At 43.5% G+C, this 20,610-nt stretch overlaps 1 protein-coding gene across 3 annotated transcripts in view; it reads right to left on the reverse strand.

Annotated features, from left to right (window-relative positions):
- LOC118284777 (raftlin-like) overlaps nucleotides 1-20,610 on the reverse strand; it is a 98,460-nt gene that overhangs the window by 48,298 nt on the left and 29,552 nt on the right. For all 3 annotated transcript variants that reach the window (XM_035607813.2, XM_035607810.2, XM_047329414.1), the window contains exon 3: nucleotides 9,021-9,198. In XM_035607813.2, the coding sequence (XP_035463706.1) occupies nucleotides 9,021-9,198 (178 nt within the window). The remainder of the gene's footprint in view (nucleotides 1-9,020; nucleotides 9,199-20,610) is intronic.

Below are 20,610 nucleotides of genomic sequence, written 5' to 3' on the forward strand. Positions count from 1 at the left end.
CACTTAAAAAAAAAAAGAGTGTAGTTTGAAAAAAAACATAGTCTCCAAGCCCCTTGAGTGCTCCTTTAAAGTTTGCCCAAACCGATAGAGTCTGTAGACACAAAAGACGCGTCTACAGCACATTCACGGGGATCCCGAGAGCAAAGTAAGCGTCTTATATCTTTCTCGTGGTGTCTACTGTTTTTTTTTTCTCCCTTGTCAAAATATGCCTATATTTTTCTCTACATGTCATTTTAATGCATGAATGAATGTTGCTAACCTGACTCTTCAGAGACTGTGCTCAGAGTGAAAACACCGTTCTTTTCCCCCCACATGAATAAGAACCCCACAGTGTGTTTACTCTACATCCAGACCTCAGTCTTTCTGGCAGTCTTCACAGCACAAGTAATGGCCCCGACTCATATCATTCCACCCGTAGAAAGGAACAAACAACAACAACAACACAGTCACCGCACTATACTCTACTGTCACCGACACCCGCCGCTTTGCGTGCATCACTGTGGCGGCACGCGGCGGAGCAGACTGTGGGCCGACCGGCTCCACGAGCACAAACTCCACACGCTCTGTGAAACATTCATGGCGACGGGCTGAGAGTCGGCGCTCCTCGTCTTTCGGAGTGTCATTTACCTTGTCACGTTATTAATTATTGAACTTGCCCAATAGAGCTTATACAACATGTTTTGGTGATACTCCACTGAGGGGTCTGCAGGTGGCCTTTCGTGCTGCAAATTAAGAGGCCGCTTCAAAGGATGATAAAATGAAAAGCACCCCCCCATAATGATCTTAATTCATTTTGAAGAGAAATTTAAATTCCAGTTCATCATTCAAAATCGACCAATATAATGAAAACGATTCAGTCCTTCGGAGAGGTTTATGTAAAGATTAAGAACGGGGACTTAGGGCGCTATGATTTGATGTCATTTTGTGCTATTGAATGTGTTGTATAGGGGGTGAATAACTCTTTTTTTTTGCAGTGAAACTCCTGAATGAAAAGGAGACTGCTGGCAGAGCATCAGAGAGGTGGTCGAGCACAGCAATTCAAGCGGTGCACTGGGCCCTGGAGGGAGGCCTCGGGTTAAAAATAGCAGCTGCATCACCTGCAGTCCATCTTCTCTGTGTGAAGCGGTGACTTTTCATGCAGCGTGCAGCACTGGCTGTCAACCTTCGAGGCCTCGCGTGGTTAGACGGGTGTCAAATGCCTTCTTGCCTGCGCGCCCCCCTACCTGGAGCTCCCCCCTGGCTGAGTACACCTGCTAAACTGCCTCCCCTCTAGTCTGCTCACAGACGGGTCACAAGCTTTGTTTTCGCTGTAGAACATCTTGTGTTGGACTAATCACTCCCCCCGGAGCTGAACGTTCACATGGTAACTGTGTATTACCTGTTAATGGCTTGCTTTGGGATCTGTTTTATCCATGTGGTGGCTACATCATTTGTAAACGCATATCCAGTGTCAGTGTGTTTATCGGGGCATGGAAAGGGATTGTGGAGACATATTGCTGGGTTTTTTTTTTTTTGTTTTCTTATAGTGGATGCCAAACTGCAAACCCCTCCCCAACTAGTTTATTTTATTGTATCTTTAAAATCTATGCTTGTTAAAGAAATTTACACAGTGGCCATCTTCTTTCTTTCTCATCTGCTGGCACCACATGTTGCAATATAAGCACTCAAACCCAGCTTTGTCATCAGTTACTAGCTGTAGACTTGATTCTTGAGACTCAAGGTGTAATGTTTACCATGTTGACCATTTTGACCATTTTGGTTTAGCATGATAGCATGCTAACATTTACCAATTACCTCTATGCTAATAGGCAGACGGGATATCATTGGTATTTAAATGGAATCCAGAGCACTGGACACAATGAGAATTTAACCTGAAGGTCAGTGGCTCACCAAACTCATTAGGATGCATCTTCTGGGAATCATGAATGTTTCGAGACAATTTCGTGCGAAACGGCCAAGTAGGCATCAAATCATTATTTATAATTCGTGAAAGCGCTGTCCTGCTTGTGGCATTAGAGAAAAAGACAAGTCATCGCTCGTGTCTTTGGATTTATCTTGGATTTATGGCGCAAAAAGGTTAACTGCACAAAGGCATAATGTAAAAAGTAAATGGAATCCTTTGGAGACCACGAACGTCTGTAAAAAGAAATTGCTGACAAGCCATTCATAGATGATAAGATATTTCTGTCGAGGCCAAAGAGACCAGATTTGCCGACCGACATTTGCATCAATAGAGGCATAATTAACTCAGCCTTGAAATTGTTCAAATGTCACGTCATTTTCATCAATACTCACAGACCCAACGGTCTATTGACTTGCAATTGGCTTATGAAAATATGCTTTTGCTTGGACTTGTGCTCAAAGACTTCAGAACTAATGATCCATTCCTTCTCTTACTGTTTCCCTGACGAAAAATCATAACTGCATCACTTCTTGTGCACAGAACCATATTCAACAGGAAACCTGAATCAATGAGTCAGATGAGATTATATATTTTCAAAAATAATCATTGCCTGACAGTAGCAAAGTGTGCATTCAGTAAAACGGTATGAATTATTTCTTTAATGTCACACATATTGCAGGAAATTGCCTGAGAGGAGGTGAGTTGCACTCAACTGTATTCGATGAAAGCTTTTCTTTAATTCTATTCTAGGAAGAACGTCCAGGCTGAATGAAACCATTTTTACAATGTCATCAGTGAATATCGGTGAAAATGTTAATTCGCTCCTGTTCTTGTTTGAATCAGAAACAAAGTTTTGTCCGACATCTCAACCACCTCCATCTTGCGCTTCTCATCCATTGCTAGAGAGCATCTAAAGCCATGTTTAGCAACCTTTCACCATGGAGCTTAAATAATATAGTGCACCTCTTCTAATGCCACATTTTCACACATACGTGAATTAATTCACCACATCCCTTTGATTTTTTTTTTTTCGTCCATACCTCTTTTTTCCTCCATCTACCTCACCTCCATCTCTCTCACGCTCTCCACTCATCTCCTGCCTCTCGACCCATCCCTCTTGCTTTCAATCCCTCTTTATCCTGAGCACACGGGAGCTCCTTGCAATTACCCAATAATGATGAATATGTCCCATCAGACATTGCCTGCTGAACTGTAACCCTATTCCATCGCGACCAAATTGAACACTGGGAAATTTGACAGTTGACATTTAAAATTTTCAAACGGTCCAATCCATTCTGACTGCATTGCAGTTTTTTCCCCCTTCTTCGCCTCTCCCGCAGCAGGTTTTGACAGGGAGACGGCCGCCGCCGGTGACAAATTGCCATCAAAGGTTTCTGAAGTTATAACCCACTTAATCAGATACGTCAGTCAGGTGACAGTGTCGTAACATTTACAGATGACACAGCGCTGTATGTACACAACCCCTGTGTAGTTGGTGACAGTGCACGGGCTCCTGCGGCATCACCCCCCCCTCCATGTTAAGTGCCTTGTTGGCTCAGCTTTTCACTCTGAGGTTAATACTATAGAGACTTGACTGGGACCGTGTCCACAGTGCATGTTAAATAAAGACGCCTTTTAAGGCACCAGTCAGCTCCTCCATTTTTTTCATGAATAAGTCCATTTTGGAAGGACAGATGAATGGCTGCTCGCTGTCATATGCTTTCATTTCCATTCACTGCACCCCCCCCCCCCCCCCCCCCCACACAAAAAAACAACCTCTGTCCTCATTGTCTTCATCTTTTGATTTCTTGGTCTGACAGCAAATGAGAACAGGAGAGGAGACGCTCTGCTCTTTGGTTGTCTTATTTCTCTTCCCTCATTTTTCCCCAGTGGAGATATGGATTCCCCTGGGCTGGTGCAGATGTAAGCGGCTGTCTCCACGGTGACAGACGCTGGAGATAAAGCCTGGGCCCTGCTTTTGGCCGGGGCCATCAAAGGATGGTAGACTCCGCTGCCCTTTTCACTCAATATCTCTCTCTCTCTCTCCTTTTTTTTTTTTTTTTAAATATCCCATTCAGCCTGCTTCAGTCTCCCCAGCACTGCCTACCCAGCTGTGATTTCCTTTTTGCCTCTTTCTCCCCTCGCTGTGTTTTTTACTCTGGAGCAAGGCAAGTATGTCTTTAAAAGAAAAAAAGATATGCAGGACATTCAGCTTTCACCTTTTCGTAGAGAATCAATATTCCTGTTTTCCGGTTTTGGAGTAGTGAACAGTGTTTGGACTGTTTGCACGAATGTCTGTGCATGACGAAAGTGAAGCTGAGGTGTTCTACACAACAGCATGGGAGGTGATTACTAATGGACACAATCTGCAGCAAGAGAGGGCAGATGAGGTGTCCTGCATTTCAACTACATGACCTTCTAAAATGTGGCAGCCCTGGTTTCACCCCACGGTAGGTGCTATCCAGTCCACCTGTTTTAAGTTTTATACTATGCATCCATTCAAAAGTGAAAGAAATTAAATTTTCTCCATATCATAATAGTAACTCATCGGAATTTCCAAGACGTGGATTGGCACGAAGCGCTCTTTCCTGTTCTGAACGACCACTCAAACTTCTTCACAGTAAAAGTCACATTAATACATTCATACAGCACTCACACACTGATGACATAACCGTCAGGGGCAATTTGGGGTCCAGTGTCTTGCGCAGGAACAGTGTAAACGTCTGTTTAGCGGATGACCCACTGTACCTCCTGGGACACCAGTTTTAACTGAAAACTATCAAGTGTCAAAGGTACAAGCCTGTGTATATAAAAGTGTAAGGAGAGAAGTTAGGTCCAGTTTCCAAGCCTCAAATTCGGTCGCTAATGTCACTAATCTGTACAGTAAAACAACAGTAAAATCAGTTCACTTTCAGATCTGGGTCTCATTTGATTGAATTCGACCAATAGTGCAATGTGCTGAGGGGAGGATGTTAAAAACACAGCAGCGTCCATGTGGATTGGAACAGGCAAGAATTGGGAATGCTTATGTTTTATGGTGGTAATGCACATTTTTGCGTCTTTTTGCTCGCGATGAGAAAATAAGCACAATCAAACATTTGTGCATATTTGCTCATTTCTCGCGAATATTTGCCCGTACCTCCTTCCACTTTCTCCGACAGACCTCATCTGAACACCCGCAAGGAAATTATGAACTGTCGAGTGAAATAAAGGGGCAGACAGAAAAGCGGTTGTGCTAACTGGGGTCGCGCTACTTGCACCATTCGCCTCACCAGAGTCAATGACACGAAGTTCGCGTCGGGCTGCGTCTTTCCATTGACTTTGCATGAAATCTACTCACACGAATAATTTGTGCCGCATCCGGTGTGAACACACCTTTAGGGATGTCTGATTAATCCTGTAAAGTTGTCATAACCATCCCCCGCCACACACCGGGCGTCATTAGGACGTTGTTTTTCGGGCCACATATGGTTGGTCCATCATAGCATTTATTTAGCCCTTAAAATAGTCGTTAAAAATTGGGGTGTGTAGGGTACAGACTTTGTAGAGAAGTCTTTCCAATGACCAGATAATGACAGATTTTTCCCCTTTCACTTGTCACCCAATTTTAGACGGGGTTTAGACGTATGACGTCTTTTCAACAAATTTTTACTTGGTGTCCCTTCTTGAATACACTAAATGCAAGTGATGAAATCACGCACTGATCTATTTCAGTCACTTGCCCAACATTCAAATTAAATTTTCTGTTCTCGACCCCCCCTAAAATATATGGAACACAACCTATGGTTATGTATGTTTTCAAGAATATCAACCTCTAGTTGGTGATGTCTTGCTGTTCAGAGGTCAAGGCAGAGGGAGTGTGACGTTGTTATACTACCTCAAAATAATTTTACAGATGAGGTCGGGAAGGATGGTTGGATGTGACCGTCTGACTGTCTCGTGCCGACAGTTATGGCTGGTCTCTTTCAACCATGACCACGGTCTTTTGCCGAAACGAATGACCTAAACTTAACCAGACCCTAACCATAGAAGTGACAGATTAGGAAAAACTCTTTGGTCCAAAATAAATTATGTTGACAAAAAGGCTTTTTTTGGAAGGGGACTGGATGTAACAGTAACACAACTAATTAGAAATGTTTTTAAATATAAACTGCTTAAAATGAACATCATCCTGGTGAACAAAGATGTGTCAGATAAGAGTAGCGAGAGATGGTACAGCAACATTGTTTTAAATAGATTTCCTTTCATCCTGTCTGAGCCTTGCGTCAGATTGACCGTGAACAGGGAAAGTCGGAACGCCTCGTACCGCTCAACTCTGGCAAAATTACAGTAAACAATGATAAAACAGAAAGTCTGACAAACCCAAATGAAATTGTCTTGTTTTCTGTGATGAATTATCTCAAACTGTGGTGAGGCTGATTCTCACACTGTAAGACAAGAGAAGCAGCGGCAGGTTTTCTTCTGAAGGAAAGAGAACAGGCGATAGCTCCAACAAACACCAGCAGGGATGAAGGGATTGAAGGAGACATGTTCCACAGTCGGCACTAGCCCAAAAACAATTTTTCCTCGGGACATAACTGTTGCTCCGCACACAACAGTTTCAGTTATCACCAGAATATATTTGGGCAAGCAAATGAATTGCTTCCCTGCTATTTCATTACTTTTGCACTGTTTTATTCTTAGCGTTCTCATCTTTTATGTTTTGCTTGCATTGTAGTTATGATATTTTACTTTGCAACCTTGTATTATCCCTTGCAACTCCCCCATGAGGATGACGAAAGTTTAATCGTGTTTTATTTCATCTCAAATTCATCTCTATTCCCTCCGGTCATCTTTCTGAATCGCGTCCCTGATCCTCCTTTCACTTTTTTTTTTCTGAGAACAACAACAGTAACTCTCCGTTTGGTTTATATTGTACATCTTTAGTGTCGTCTTTCTCACACGATCACTCTTTGGTTGCCGCAGAACCATCAGGGCACAGTGGCTCTGATTATTACGGCATTGTTTTCTTGTTAATGTACTGTCGCTGTGGGGGAGAGCGTGAGCTGAAGGACTGAAATGTCAATGTAGATTAGTAGCAGTGTTGTTGTGTTTATGCTCAGCAGTGAGGAAATTAAAAGGAACGTTTTGCTGTTATTTGAAAAAAGAGTGCGGGGAGATCTGTGGGGGAATCTGCCGAGGAACAAGCAGACGGGAGATTCATCCAGAACAATGTCACACACCCACATGCTCATAAAGCCATACGCTGTACACGCAGAGACGAATTTAACGTCGGTATGTGAAGCTCGTGAGAGAAACATCTAAAGGGGAGGAGCGCTGGATGTCTCCAGGAAGGGGGCAAGACACTCACACACTCATGTTCAGCGAACACACACATCCATGTCTTCTCGTAGACAGACCTGGGTGTTTGCGATGCCCCGGCGTCAGACAGAGCCGCCACTGGGGCTTCAAACATCTTGACCGTCGTGGTTTTACTCGAACCGACTTTACAGTACGCGATGCTGAATGAGCAGATCAGGTTTCATGACCCCCGGGGCTATCAAACACATCCTGACACATTCTTTTCCCAGAGGCTGCAGAGAAAGTGATTCTGACCCGGCGAAAAAAACAACCTCCACCCTCCACCGTCCGTCACTGCTATATGCCCTTCAAACACAGCTGGAGCCGCTCCCAGTTGGCGCCGTGCCCCTCAGTGAAGTGCACGCCCGCCCCCCACAGTTGCCAGGACAGGGGGGGGGGCTTGGGCACAGGGCTGGAGGGCAGATGTCTGGGGCGGCAGTGACTTTGGGCCATACAGACGGTTTTGGCCGGAGCATTGAAAAAACACTGAGATTATTGCCGACTCACATCCATTGCAGCTGCCCACATGACAGCTTGCTGAGCCACAAGCAGATGTTGTGATGCTTGGAAGCGAAAGGTTGAACAACTGATATGAAATGTTAAATCCACTTCCCCTGTTTGTTTAAGTAGCCGTCATGGTGGACACCGCTCTGCTTGTATGTGTCCCACATAGAAAAAATATATATAAAAAAATGAATTCTGAAGTATGATGCAGTGGCTGTAAACATGTATAATATTAGAAAAAAGTTAATGTCACTTACAAACCAGCCTGTACAGTAATTAAATTGTTGTGCCATTATACACATGAAGATAAACAAGATCTGAATCCCACCATGTGTTTTTTTTTCTGCATAATGACACCAATTTAGGTGCATTAGTAATCTCAGCATGTTTTTCGTAAGTGACTGTAATGGCTCCATCATTTTGTGATAACAAAGGTCTTATTCTCAGGGGTCTGGCTATGGCATCTGCGGCCCGCGGAAGATGTTTGTGCCGGGCCTCCGCCTTTGTCTGGTAAAACGCATTACTTTTAATAAGGAACGTCTTCCTTTTATTGCCACTTCCTTTTACCACACTGATGACTGTGATGCAGTGTATTTATTGTTTTTGTCTTGGTCCATAAATATCATTATTATTCTCATTCCGAGTTACCTTGAATTCCTGTGAGCTGGAATAAATCAAAACTACGAAACTTATTTTCTTCTAAAAAACCCAATTATCCGCATTGGCCACATGGTGGCGCTGTAATTTAAGCGCCAAAGACCACGCCCCTCACACCGTGACTCCGATTGACTTGAAATGTGCCACAAACGTCGAGGTCAACATGCTCTACAAAAAGCCTCTTGGATCGCTAATGTGCTAATTAAAAAAAATTGAAAAACAGTTATATGAATGGAATAGGGATTTTGACATTATCAACACCGGTTGGTGTTGGTATGCCGCTTTAAAGTATTAAAATACAAACTTCAATTATAAATGAGCAAGATTGGTCGTAAAACATGGCTGCTACTAGTCAAAATGTCTTCGCAAAGGGCGGGGCTTAGAGCAATATTGGCTATAAGTCATTGACCATTTGTTTAATCATCACAAATCCTGGTAAATAACTTACAGACGTGATTCGCTACAGTTCTACTTAAAGCATTTTGTTACCAACCTATAGAGGGTGCCACAAAGTACACAAACATCTTAACCTGCTCCTTATTTTTAACACAGGGTAACTAAAAACAATAATTCATGATTACCGGTCAATCATACATGATTATACGTATACTCTTACCCATCGTTGAGTCGGACCAGTATGGCCCGGTAGAGCTGGTGCTGTGGGCTGTTTGATTCTGGACCACAGGGTTGGATGAACGGGTGAACGGCTGCCAGCACAAAGCCCTGCTGGTAGAGCTCCTGCAGCTGACATGGCAGCTCCCGCACGGACGAGAGATGCAGCGTGGACGTCCCACCTGAGAAAAAAGGGAGGAAACGAGTGTGAGACGACACAACTTCTTCGCGGAAGGTCGTTAAGGGTAATCTGAGAGGTCTATTTGGACACGTTCTTCCTGCTCGGAGTGAACCGATGAGCTGTTTTGGTCCTGAACATTCTCGAGAGAGAGAGAGAGAGAGCTCTGATGAATGTTTTTACAGCATCATGTTTTGTCGAACAGATTGAGGTGGAGCGGTCACTTTTGATTTCTGTACAGGCAATTCCTGTATTCTTGTCTCTCAGCCATCGTGGCTGTGGTAGCCGCTCATATTTCTAATTCACTTATTCTTCTGTTTATTCCAAACAAATCACGCCTGAGTCGCCAGAGCAGTAAATTCTGATACAACTGATAAAAACAAACAAACGCTAAACCGGTGTTTAGAACAACAACGCTGAGCTGAGTAATTCCGGCATCACAACCTCTTTCATGACCTTGGCATTTCCATGGACCTTCCAGACGCCCGAGCCTCACTGCTTTGTCGGCTCCCACCTGTCCCTTGTTCACCCATTTGGCCTGAGCATATATATATATACTGGCCACTCTCCCGTGGTCTTCATGCTGATGTTAGACCGCTGGTTCCAATAGCTTCGACCAAAGTCCCTTCGATTCCATATTTTTTGTAACTGACTGCACAGGGTCCTTTTCCTGACATTTACAGTTTATACAAACAAGGATGGGAATATCCAGTGCCTACAGTACGGTTTAAGATTATTTTAAAGTAACCTGACCAAAGGAAACCACATGAGAAATATATTTTTCCACCCTTATTTCCACTGCACTGCACTATTTGTGTCACAGCGTGCAAATGACACAAATTACAGTCAATTTCACAGCAGTTGGCCTCTTTTTGATTTCTTCTGTTTAATTCACGTATGAGCTCTTGATTATTGTAGAAAAGGTTCTAGTTCAGCTAAGCCTTCAACCTGACTCATTTTTAATAATGAGCAGGCACCAAACTAATAGACAGAGAGAATTGCACGGGAAAACTAGAATTGTTTGCCTCTTCAAGTTGAAGGTTACACGCTCACAATCTCCCCCTCTGTTCCCGAGTAATGGTGAAAAGTGTTTTTTTTTAGAACATCTGTGTGTTTGGGTTAAATTGTGTTGTTACTGGCCTATGAATTATTTTCTTATGCCAAAATATGTTTGTGAGGTCACAGTGACCTTGACCTTTGAACCTTTGTGCAATGAATTTCCCTCCGGGCGTTTCTGAGGTATCACATTCACAAGAATGGGAGCAAAATTATGTCACAGTGACCTTTGACCTCTGACCACCAAAATCGAATCAGTTATGTGAGTCCAAGTGAATCCTTGTGCCAAATTTGAAGACATTCCCATGTGGCGCTCCTGAGATATTGCACTCATGAGAATGGGATGGACGGGCAGACAACCCAAAAAATGAAAAGCACCAGCCACGGCTGTTGCCAAAAAAATGTTGCCTAGAACACGACCATGTTTACACTAAAGTTGCAGATGACCCTGTGCCATTTCGGGTAGCTCCAAGTTGAAAGCTGTTCCGGAGGAAACGATGCAAGAGCAAAACAGGACGTGGACTTTACTTTCTCATCTTTTCCTGCGCTGCACTCCGACGTTATTTAATCTACTCTCTTATTTTGAGAGTGGTCGAGAAGTAAACATCCTTGAGCATGATTCGTTTCGTGGCCTCTGTCATTCAAATTTGACCAGGCTGCATAAAGATTTGCAATTCAGATACCAACCGTGATTTCAGAGTCATTCCCAGTTTGTTTTCGCAATTAGCATCACGCTTTTCGCTCCATCCCCTCAATCTGGGAGGTAATAAGATTGGATCAAAATCCAATCAGAGTTGATTGCTTCGGCTCTGTATCACAGCAGCTCCCTATATCTGACACTTACTTTGATTCGCTCTGAGCTCAACTTAACTGTCCACGTAGCGCAGACAAGGGCCTGACATTAATGAGCTGCAATCAGTGACAGGGCAGCTCTAAAAAAAGATGTATTTAAAGTTAGGGATGGAGTTGGTGTGAAAAAGCATCATTTTCTTCAGTTAGGCAACATCAGCCAATCAGGATGTATGGTGCAGGGAAAAAAAGAGCGGTTCGGGTTCAGAAATTGGGAGTAATTCAATCGCAAAAAAGGGGGGCTCGATAGTGGGAAGAAGATGAGGAGAGGACAGACAGGAGCGGTGGATAATGACAGCTGAAAGAGGTAGAGAGGGAAACTTGAAGAGACTATGATCGAGACGGTGCTCGGCCACGGATCCAGGGCGGCCGGGGTCCCTGCTGTACACTGTACGAGGTGACATTTATAATGCAGGCCAAACAGCTGGGGTGCGTGGGAGAGTGCCAAGACAAAGAGCTGGCTGGATGCAGAGAGAGAGAGAGAGAGAGAGAGAGAGAGAGAGACCGGGGAGGAAGGAGGGAGGGCAGAGGGGGCGGTCTGGTTGTCCGTACAAGCTGTCACAAGATGTGGAAAATGCGGCTACGGCTAATTACAGTCAATGAAACTATACAGAACGCAGGGTTCCCATCTACGGGAAGGGACAAAGTACAGAAGTTCAGACGGGGGGCGAGGGTCGGCGGAGTCGACTGGCAAGACGATGCCGCTGTTTACTGTCGGTGTGTGTTGGGTCTGAGGTCAGGAGAGCTAATTTAATAGCTGCGTACTGACGCTGGGACACTTCCTTTCAAGTTGTATGTAGATGCAGATGTTTTACCGGCGTGAATCAAAGCCTTTCAGACCCCCGAGCCTGAAAAGTACAGGGTAACGAGGATGAAACCATAATGATGAAAATGACGTGCTCTTAATTGGTTTACTCTATTTGATGATTGAGACGCATTCATGTGTCCGTGCCTGCGTGGCTGTTCTGCATTACATCTGTGAAATTTAATGCATATGGTCGGTACAAAGAAAAGTGTTTCAAAGCGAACCAAACGAGCTCCTGTGATTATACCAGATTTGTTGTTCTTAATACGTTGGTGAGTGATTTATTTCGTGTACACTGCTGCAGTTGTACATACCTCACATGCTGCTCTATTGTCCATTGTTGGTTGTCCTTTACATTCACAGTGGACTCGACTACTTTATCTTATATTGTCTTTAACCCAAATTTCTCAAAACAATCGAGGTAGAAGTATTTGATAAAACTGTTGATATTGGCAAATACAATGTGAATCAAAATTGTTGTCTTCAATATGCACTTTACTTACAAGGCTCCTCAGGGAAAAATATAGATTTTTTTTAATGCATTTTTTTTTGAACCAAGTGCAAAGAATTTTAGAGGTGGCAATCAATGTGTGTATGAAGTCAATGCAAAGTCGCAAGTGGACACAAACATGCGCACGTTGGCAGTCGCATGTTTTATCTTATCTCGAGGCTAAATGACTCCTCTTCATGAACATGCAGAGATAAGAAGACGAGGAGAGGGGTTGAGAGGGAAATAACAAAGCTGGGGATCGTGGGAACAGATGAAGACTCAAACGTAGGACTCGGCATAAGAACAGTTCCGATGTGATGATATTTCCTGGTTGATGTTACACACTCTGCATCTATAAAAGCTTCTGTACATTACTAAATACAGTGTCTCTAGCTAACATCCCCTGTACAGTCATGAAACACAAAAGGTCGTCAAATTGTGGGGTCAAAGTCTGACGTGAACGTTGGGCACCGTCGCCTCAAAGCCAGAATGTTGTGCGTTCGAATGTGACTGCCGAGCGGGGCCTTTTGTCTGGAAACTGCACGTTCTCCCCGTGTCTGTGTGGGTTTTCTCCTGGTACTTTGGCTTCTTCCTACAGAACCAAGACGTGCCGCTTAGGTTAATCATAGACTCTAATTTGCCCGTAGGTGTGAATGTTGTTTGTTTGTATGTCAGCCATGCGATACGCTGGCGACCGCCGCGGGCCTCGCCTCTCGCCCAGTCTCAGCTCAGATTTGCATCCCCCTCGAGACCCTCAAAGGATAAGCTGTACAAATAATGGATGAAAATCTAAAAACACAATAACAAGCTAAGTTTCAACAACCAATGATGCTGTTAGAGTGCATAGTTCAAATGTCTGAGGCGCTATTGATTTCATCTGATTTGTGTCATTTCAATATTTGTAACCGATAACAGTTGTAATTTTTTAGGAATGAGATTATTTTTATCCCTTTGCACAGAATCTCTCTTTGCCTCGACTTTACACCTGGCACATCCTCTGAAGGGGCGATTTCAGCTAAAGCTCCAGTCATCGTGTGCAGGCTGCGACACGATGGTGGGGCTGGCTTTCAGCGTGCTACGCTGGCCTCCGTCACCAGGACTGCAACGGAGGAGAGAGGGATTTCTGGAACAAGCCTGCTAGCGCCAATCAGGAGGCAGCTCCTGAGATGTAGATAGAGAGAGTCAGTTCGCATCCCAACTCTTTCCTTCCAGGCAAAAATCCAGCGGTTCATTATGAAACCACTGAAGAAGCAGAAGAAGAAGAAGAAGAAGAAGAAGAAGAAGAAGAAGGAGGAGGAAAAATCATATGCTGTCCCCTCAGGGGAAATGAATGCTTTGGCTAAAAATAATCCAAATTTCTCAATCACACTCTGTCCTATTGCACCATAATGCAAGAGCTTTAGAAGTAAAAAGGCGAGGAGAAATTAACACAAAGAAATAGGTCGCCATTGCAAACTGGCTAAACGTGTTTGCCCCCCCCCCCCCCATCCCCACCCCCACTGCCTTCTCCCTCCTCTTCCTCCACCGGCGCCTGCCTTTAAAAAGGGAATTAATCCTTCTGTGATCTGTGATTTTGCTTTTGCTTTCCCTTCCCTCTTCATTTTGGTGCAACATAAACACCTCATCCTTGCCCCAGAGGGATGCTATATAGCGTGTGCGCACGGTTCACGAGGCGGTAGATATTAAGTGGGAAATGAAACCGTCTTTGCTTGCTCTCTCATCCCCTTAGTCGAGATGAGTAAATAAGGAATGGTTTCAATTAGGCTGTGGGAACACACCCGCTGGCGACTGGAGTTGGCTTAAATCGCTGTGTGAGCTGGTATTAATTTTATCCAGAGGCCTTTAAATACACAGGCTCTACATTTATTTATCAAACCAATTTTTATTTGTCATGCTGCCCCCGGAGCAAAATGTTGCCCAGTCGCTAAGTTTAAAAAAAAAAAAAAAACAATCTCTTGTTGTCGTAAAGATGTTTACTCTACCCTTAAATCGTGTTATCCAAGGAGAATCGCTTTGTTCGCGCAGATGAAAGCAAATCAGCTGCCGCATAACTGCTGCATGTGAGTGTCAGTGCTGATGTTTTATACTGCACATATTAGGGCCTCTGAAGGTAAACCTTATACGGCACACTGGCAGCCAATTACTTCACTTTGACTTTTTGTTTACCCGGGAAGGAAATTCTTGCACATATCAACAGGAGAGCCCCAAACTCACAGGAACAAATCACTTCATGACAAGTAATGAGAAGAAGAAGAAAAAAAAACGGGGCCTTCTGGCTGACAACTAACAAATTGGTTTTCTGGAAAATAGTGTAAGTGAAGAGCCATCAAACAGACAACACCACTAAACACTGCAGGAAGCCGAGGTGGGGGCCATGTATGAAATAATGTATGAAGAGGGAGTGATCAGTTGCTCACTGTTTGTGCTGGGAAACATGGCTGAGATGAACTTTTGTATCTGTGTGAGTATCAAGATGTTTAGATCAAAGCAGATTTACAGCGCTCACCTGAGCAGGACAGACAGGAGGAGGCAAACACTAGCGACATTTGAGATATTTTAATCTGCAGTGTTTTTTCATGTATTTATTACTAAGGTGGAGGCAGGGTTTTGTTTTTCCATGTGTGTGTGTTGGTGTGTGTGTGTTGTGTGTGTTGTGTGTGTTGTGTGCGTGTGCAAAATCACTCAACAAGTCATAGACGGATTTTCACCAAACTCAACGGTAATATTACTTGGGATGGCATCTCCTAATGATTAACTTTTGGAGAGGTTTGGTCAAAGGTCAAGGGCAAGGTCAACAAAAATATGCTTGTAAAAAAGGGCTAGCGAGGTCGTCGGAAGCATATATTGATCAGAAAATTATTCCCATCATGTGATGTCATGTGATGAGTGACATCGTGGAGAAGCCAGAAAATTAAGTCATGCATAATTTAAAATTAATTTTTTTTCAGGTATCTGTTAATCCAATAGGACTATAAGCATGACCTAAAGCTGCTAGATGTAAAAAAAAATATTATGATCATATGGTAGGAATGATGACATCACTATGAAGTCTGAAAATGACCTCATACTGTCGTGTATTAACATATTAAGTTTTGCAACCAATAACATTATACAACCGGCTGTTCTGGGGCTTTCTATCATATTGCTTGATCTTCATCAGAAGAACATCAGTGAAGTTTCAAAGGCCAAGAGTAAACCTTAGCTTTTACAATGAGCCAGCGTGGATGAGCTAAAAAAAAAAAAAAGAGAGAGAAGACTCCTCGAGTAAATGTAAATATAGTGTTTCTAAAATAAAGTAAAACCAAGATGATAAATGCAAAAGAATAAAGTAACTTATATAAAACAAAAAAGCAGTAAAGTCCTTAAAATCCTGTAGAAAAACTTTTAAACTGTGTGAACGGACCGTGGTTGTGTGTATGCTCAAAGACGGAGATGAGGAGGAAAGAGTGTGAACGAGCCTGTCTTAACATTCATTTCAGAGTGAAGATGTAAACATGCAGTTTTAATATGCATGCATGAGAGAGTTCATCTGAGGAGCAGAATAAATAATAAACACCCGTTCCGTTAATTTCTCTGATGCGGACCTTCCACACATATTTAACTCCACTCATCACTTGGAAGCAGACATGGCCCTCATTTCACGTGCCCCATTTCTGGATAAAATCCAGAGATGATTCAATAGACCTTTATTTACACTAACAACTCTGATCGCATCTGTCTGTGTTTTCCTGCCCCTGCAAGTAATTAGATCTGCAAACAGTCCAGTCCAGGTGGTGGAAACGATACTAGAGCTCTTTGCCAATCACACAGAGTGACAGAATAGAAAGAAGAAGGAGGAGGAGAAGGAAAGGGAGGACAGATACTGGGGACAAAAAGCTCAAGAAAGAGGAGGACAAGAAGATTAACCATGAGGAGGAGATAAAGTAGAGGTTGATGACCTCAAGATCTGGAACTCAGGATATGCTCTCATTGACATATTAAAACAGGAAATTGGGTTCAGATAATCCGTGTTTTAATTATTTTAGTGATGTCATCACCTGCCGAGACCCCGGACGTGGCTTCTGCTACTACGAGCTTTTAAATGTTTCCAACATATGGCTAATATGGAACTTATCACTTAAACTTCTTCCAATGCGTCTTCAAAATACAGAATAGACAATCCAAGAAGTCCAGTTAGAGACCAATGCATGAGTGTGAAAACGCCATAACACTGCATATGCTTTGAAATACTTTGAGCAGGGCCGGCGCAAGGAATAAGCAAACTTAGCGGCTGCTATAGGGCCCCCTGGCCAACCAGGGTATCCCCATGCCCAATGTAACTATTGGCACGATACAACCATATTCAGTCCGACAGTTGATGGAAAAGGCAGTAGCCTATAAAGTTAAAGATAAAGGCAATGTCCCAAAAAAAGGACATGCATGACCGTAAACGTTCACGAGCTAGATAGCCGTCGAACAAGCCTTCGGTTCAGTCAAGGTATATTCAGCTATGTTAGCTAGCTAAACATTAGCTGAGAAAATATAACGACAGCTAGATTCCACTCAGTGACGTATCACTCTGAATAATAAAGACAGCTACACAGCTACAACTAATTAAATTATCGATGGGTGTGTTAGATTTACAGAAGAGGTGCAAACAATCAAGCATTGACTATAGTACTAGTGGCGTTGGGTGGGCCCAAATCCAATTCTGCTTAGGGCACAATTGTAAAAACTGCAGAAAGTTCCCATTTTGTGGCAACAGTCATGATGTAAATGGTAGAAATACAGTGTTTGCATGTTTCATTGGCCTCTGCAGCACCTTGCCAGATGACATTGTGTTGTGGTCCAGCACAGTGGCCTTACACTTCCAATCTGAAAATGAACTGACCAAGTGTAAATTAATTTAGATGTAAATCTGGGTAAAGCCAGGGACATTATTGGCAGCCCATCACTCTGTAAGTGACTTTCCACTCACCACGCATTGACATTGCTGCCCCGCAGGTGTACGTGACTTAAAGAGAGAGATTCTTTCTCATCGTTTCAACATCTCAAAATCCCTTCCTGTCGTCTGAGCAATCACATTGTCTCTAATACTTCTTGATAATTTACTTGTGAGCTTGCTGGTCTGCCCAATAAACAGCATGACACAGGCAAAATGAAGGCTTTGTGACTGTAAAGCTGCCAGTTGGAATCCTTCAAAAAGACATTAAATAGAAACATGTTTCACCGTCTCAAAAAAAAACGTGTGCCCTTGAGCAGGGCATGAAAGCCCTTGTGTTGAATAGGCAGCACAGTGAGACGCCGTCTATGCTCGCAACGCTTCCCATGAATAATAAAAGAAACGGGATCCCTCAACTTTGAATTGAAATCCTGCCTCTGACACGGGCTCACTTCCCCTTTTAAATCCATCTGCCTTGTAAGCACCTCTGAGCTGCAGCCTGCTGCATTTCCATCACTCAACACATTTAAAAAATAAATGGGTAAATATGAAATTAATAAGCAGAAAGATTGGAGCGCAGAGGCTCTGCACACACGCAGGCACGTGCCATGCACCACCCCCGGGAGAATTGGCTCGGCCACATTTGCATGGGGGAGAAAAAAGCCGGGCATATCATTATCCAGCCACTGCAAGTGATGTTTGATCCTGCTGATCCTGGCGGCCACATCTCTCAGTCTGTGATATTGCCTCATCTCACCGTGATGAGAGAATTGTTTGTTTCTGCTTATAGTAATAGCTCAATTAGCCACTGATGTGTTCGTACTGCTGCACAGCATCTTAGAGGACAGGGTGGATTTATTTTCTTTCAGATGAAGTTGAGACAGTGCTGCTGTGCCACCTTATGGGGGGGGGGGGATTTATTTCTGGTACGACACAGCAGAACCCTCAGTACCTGACTGCACAGTGTTATAACAAGTAGACTTAATCAAGTGCTGAATGATTAAGTGGTACATCTGTGTTTTGCTTTTGAAACTGGCTATAATGAGAACTAAATAACAGGGGATCACATGACTTCTTGTACGTGAAATGACCAGACAGTGCAGGTCGCATCAGCTTTACGGTGTGTTTTGTACTTTTTCCACTTCAATGTAGATATTTCCCCCGGCTTTTAAAAAAAAAAAATTATGTCCACACAACCTTTGTTTTACAAAATATCTCCATCCAGACAAGAACACAAAAATGACTACAAACGCTCAAACAAGCATGCCAGGGCAATAGGTGGCGGTAAAGTTTAGATCAATGATACATGAAATAAGCTAGAAGAACATTTGGAGCATGTTTGGAGTTCTTACCCTTGCGTTCCATTATACCTCCGACTCGGAACTCCGACTCGGAGGGGCGTTCCAGTTGCAATTTCCCGCTCGGAGGTCGTAATTCCGAGCTTCTAAATTATACTGGAACGATAAACCCAACCAGCATTATTCTCCTTTGACAGAAGTAACTTCTTTTAACATCTGTTTCATCACCTTAATTTATCCAACATCAGTAATATTGAGCGAGGCGGACTCCTTTGAATGCTGCTAATGTGGTGCAGTGATGCTACATTTAGTTGCAAACTTGTAGCAACGTGAACTAAATGTAGAGAAACGGGTACATAGCCATTGTTGTTGTTGTTCTTGGCACATGTCCATTTCACAGAGCAACAGTGGGCCTGTGAAGCCATCGTTTCCCAAACGCTGAACCAAGAGACTTTTAAAATCTGTGTGTGTGAATGAGAGGCCCTAATGTAGAAGAACATTTTTTCCTTTAGCAATATATCCGTATTAGTATGTGGACACGGTGTTAGTGTCTTTCAGCTAATTGTTAAGGTTTAGTTCATCCACGTTTTGGGCCACTGCTGATCAGCTCCAAACATCAGACAGTCACTGGCGGACGTAGTGGCAGATTTAGCACCTAAATGGCAGATCATTCGCTCAGGAGTCGAGACCGAGAGATAGAAAAGCAAAGATAGATGCCCAGAAAGATAAAATTAACAATGAAGTGGCTCCATTTCTCCTTGATATGTAAGTCACAGGTCGTAGGTTAAAGAGATTGATACATCGTCATATATCTCCACAGGCTAGAAGAGCGGAATAAGTAGCCAAACACACAAAACCAATGCTCCAAAGGCCCAGTGATCAAAAACCGGCTTGTACTGGCTGGAGACCGAACAACATGTGAAAAAATCCGACACGGACAAGCCTTTTCCAAACCTGTGCACCCTCATAAAGTCTTGCTAAAAGCAATGCAACATGAACATAAAGCAATTGGCCTTTTTGAACCGAAAGCGCCACGCTACTATTCTCTCTATGAAGTAGTCATACCGTTATTCAGTGTCCAATTAAGGTGGCCTTAGTCTCCTCAGGAGCTCTCCACTTCTGTGAGGACCACCTGCAGAATCCTCGCTCAGACTCAGCAGCCTGCCTCGAGTCATTAGCCTTGATACAGGCTCAAAATGGAAATGCCAGTAACTCCCCTGTCCTTTTTTTCCTCTCTCCTCTCCCTCAGCTCTCATTTCTCTCACCCCTCTGCCACAGGAGGGGGGGGGGGGGGGGGGCGCTCTCTGCTTGGCTCCTCTGCACATTTACCCTTTTTATTTTTCCTCTTTTTACCTGCTTCTTACAGGGAATCTACCCCCGCCTTCTCCTTTACTGCTCCTCTGCCAGCGCCTGCCCCCTTAAAACCCCCTCCATCCATTTTCTACACTGTGTTGAGGTGTGGGCAAAAATATTTGAAGGGTCTCTTCTGCTCTTAACCTCTTTATCTGCCTTTACATGTGAGTATTTGTTCCGTATTTGTGTATCCTCTCCTTAGCGTCAAGACATCAGGGCAAGCCGGGCCAAAGTATCAGTGGTATGATAGTGAACTGAAAAAAACTGAGTAAGCAAAAGACCACCAGTTGGTCAACAGTTGACCAGTGCAAGCAAAAACCAAAAGTTACTGTACCTTTTTCAAAAAAATGTCCCCAATTTCCCCTAAAAATTTTTTTGTGAGGCTGTACAAACAAGAACCCTGCTTCTTCATGCAAAATGCAGTAAGGAGCAAGATGGTGACCAACAGTGGCTGGTGCGACAAAAATTCCAGGTGTGCTACTGTAGCACGGGTACGAAAATGCCAGGCACATGGTTTTAAAAGGATTCACTTGTCTCTTAATTATTCATGGCCATGATTTGGGTGTAATATGCAATGAACCAGGTGCACTTGCAACTCGGTGGCTTGATATTAGAATAGCGGGTTTGAATAGGGTAGTTATAAA

The sequence above is a fragment of the Scophthalmus maximus genome, chromosome 20, assembly GCF_022379125.1.
Source record: "Scophthalmus maximus strain ysfricsl-2021 chromosome 20, ASM2237912v1, whole genome shotgun sequence".
NCBI lineage: Eukaryota > Metazoa > Chordata > Actinopteri > Pleuronectiformes > Scophthalmidae > Scophthalmus > Scophthalmus maximus.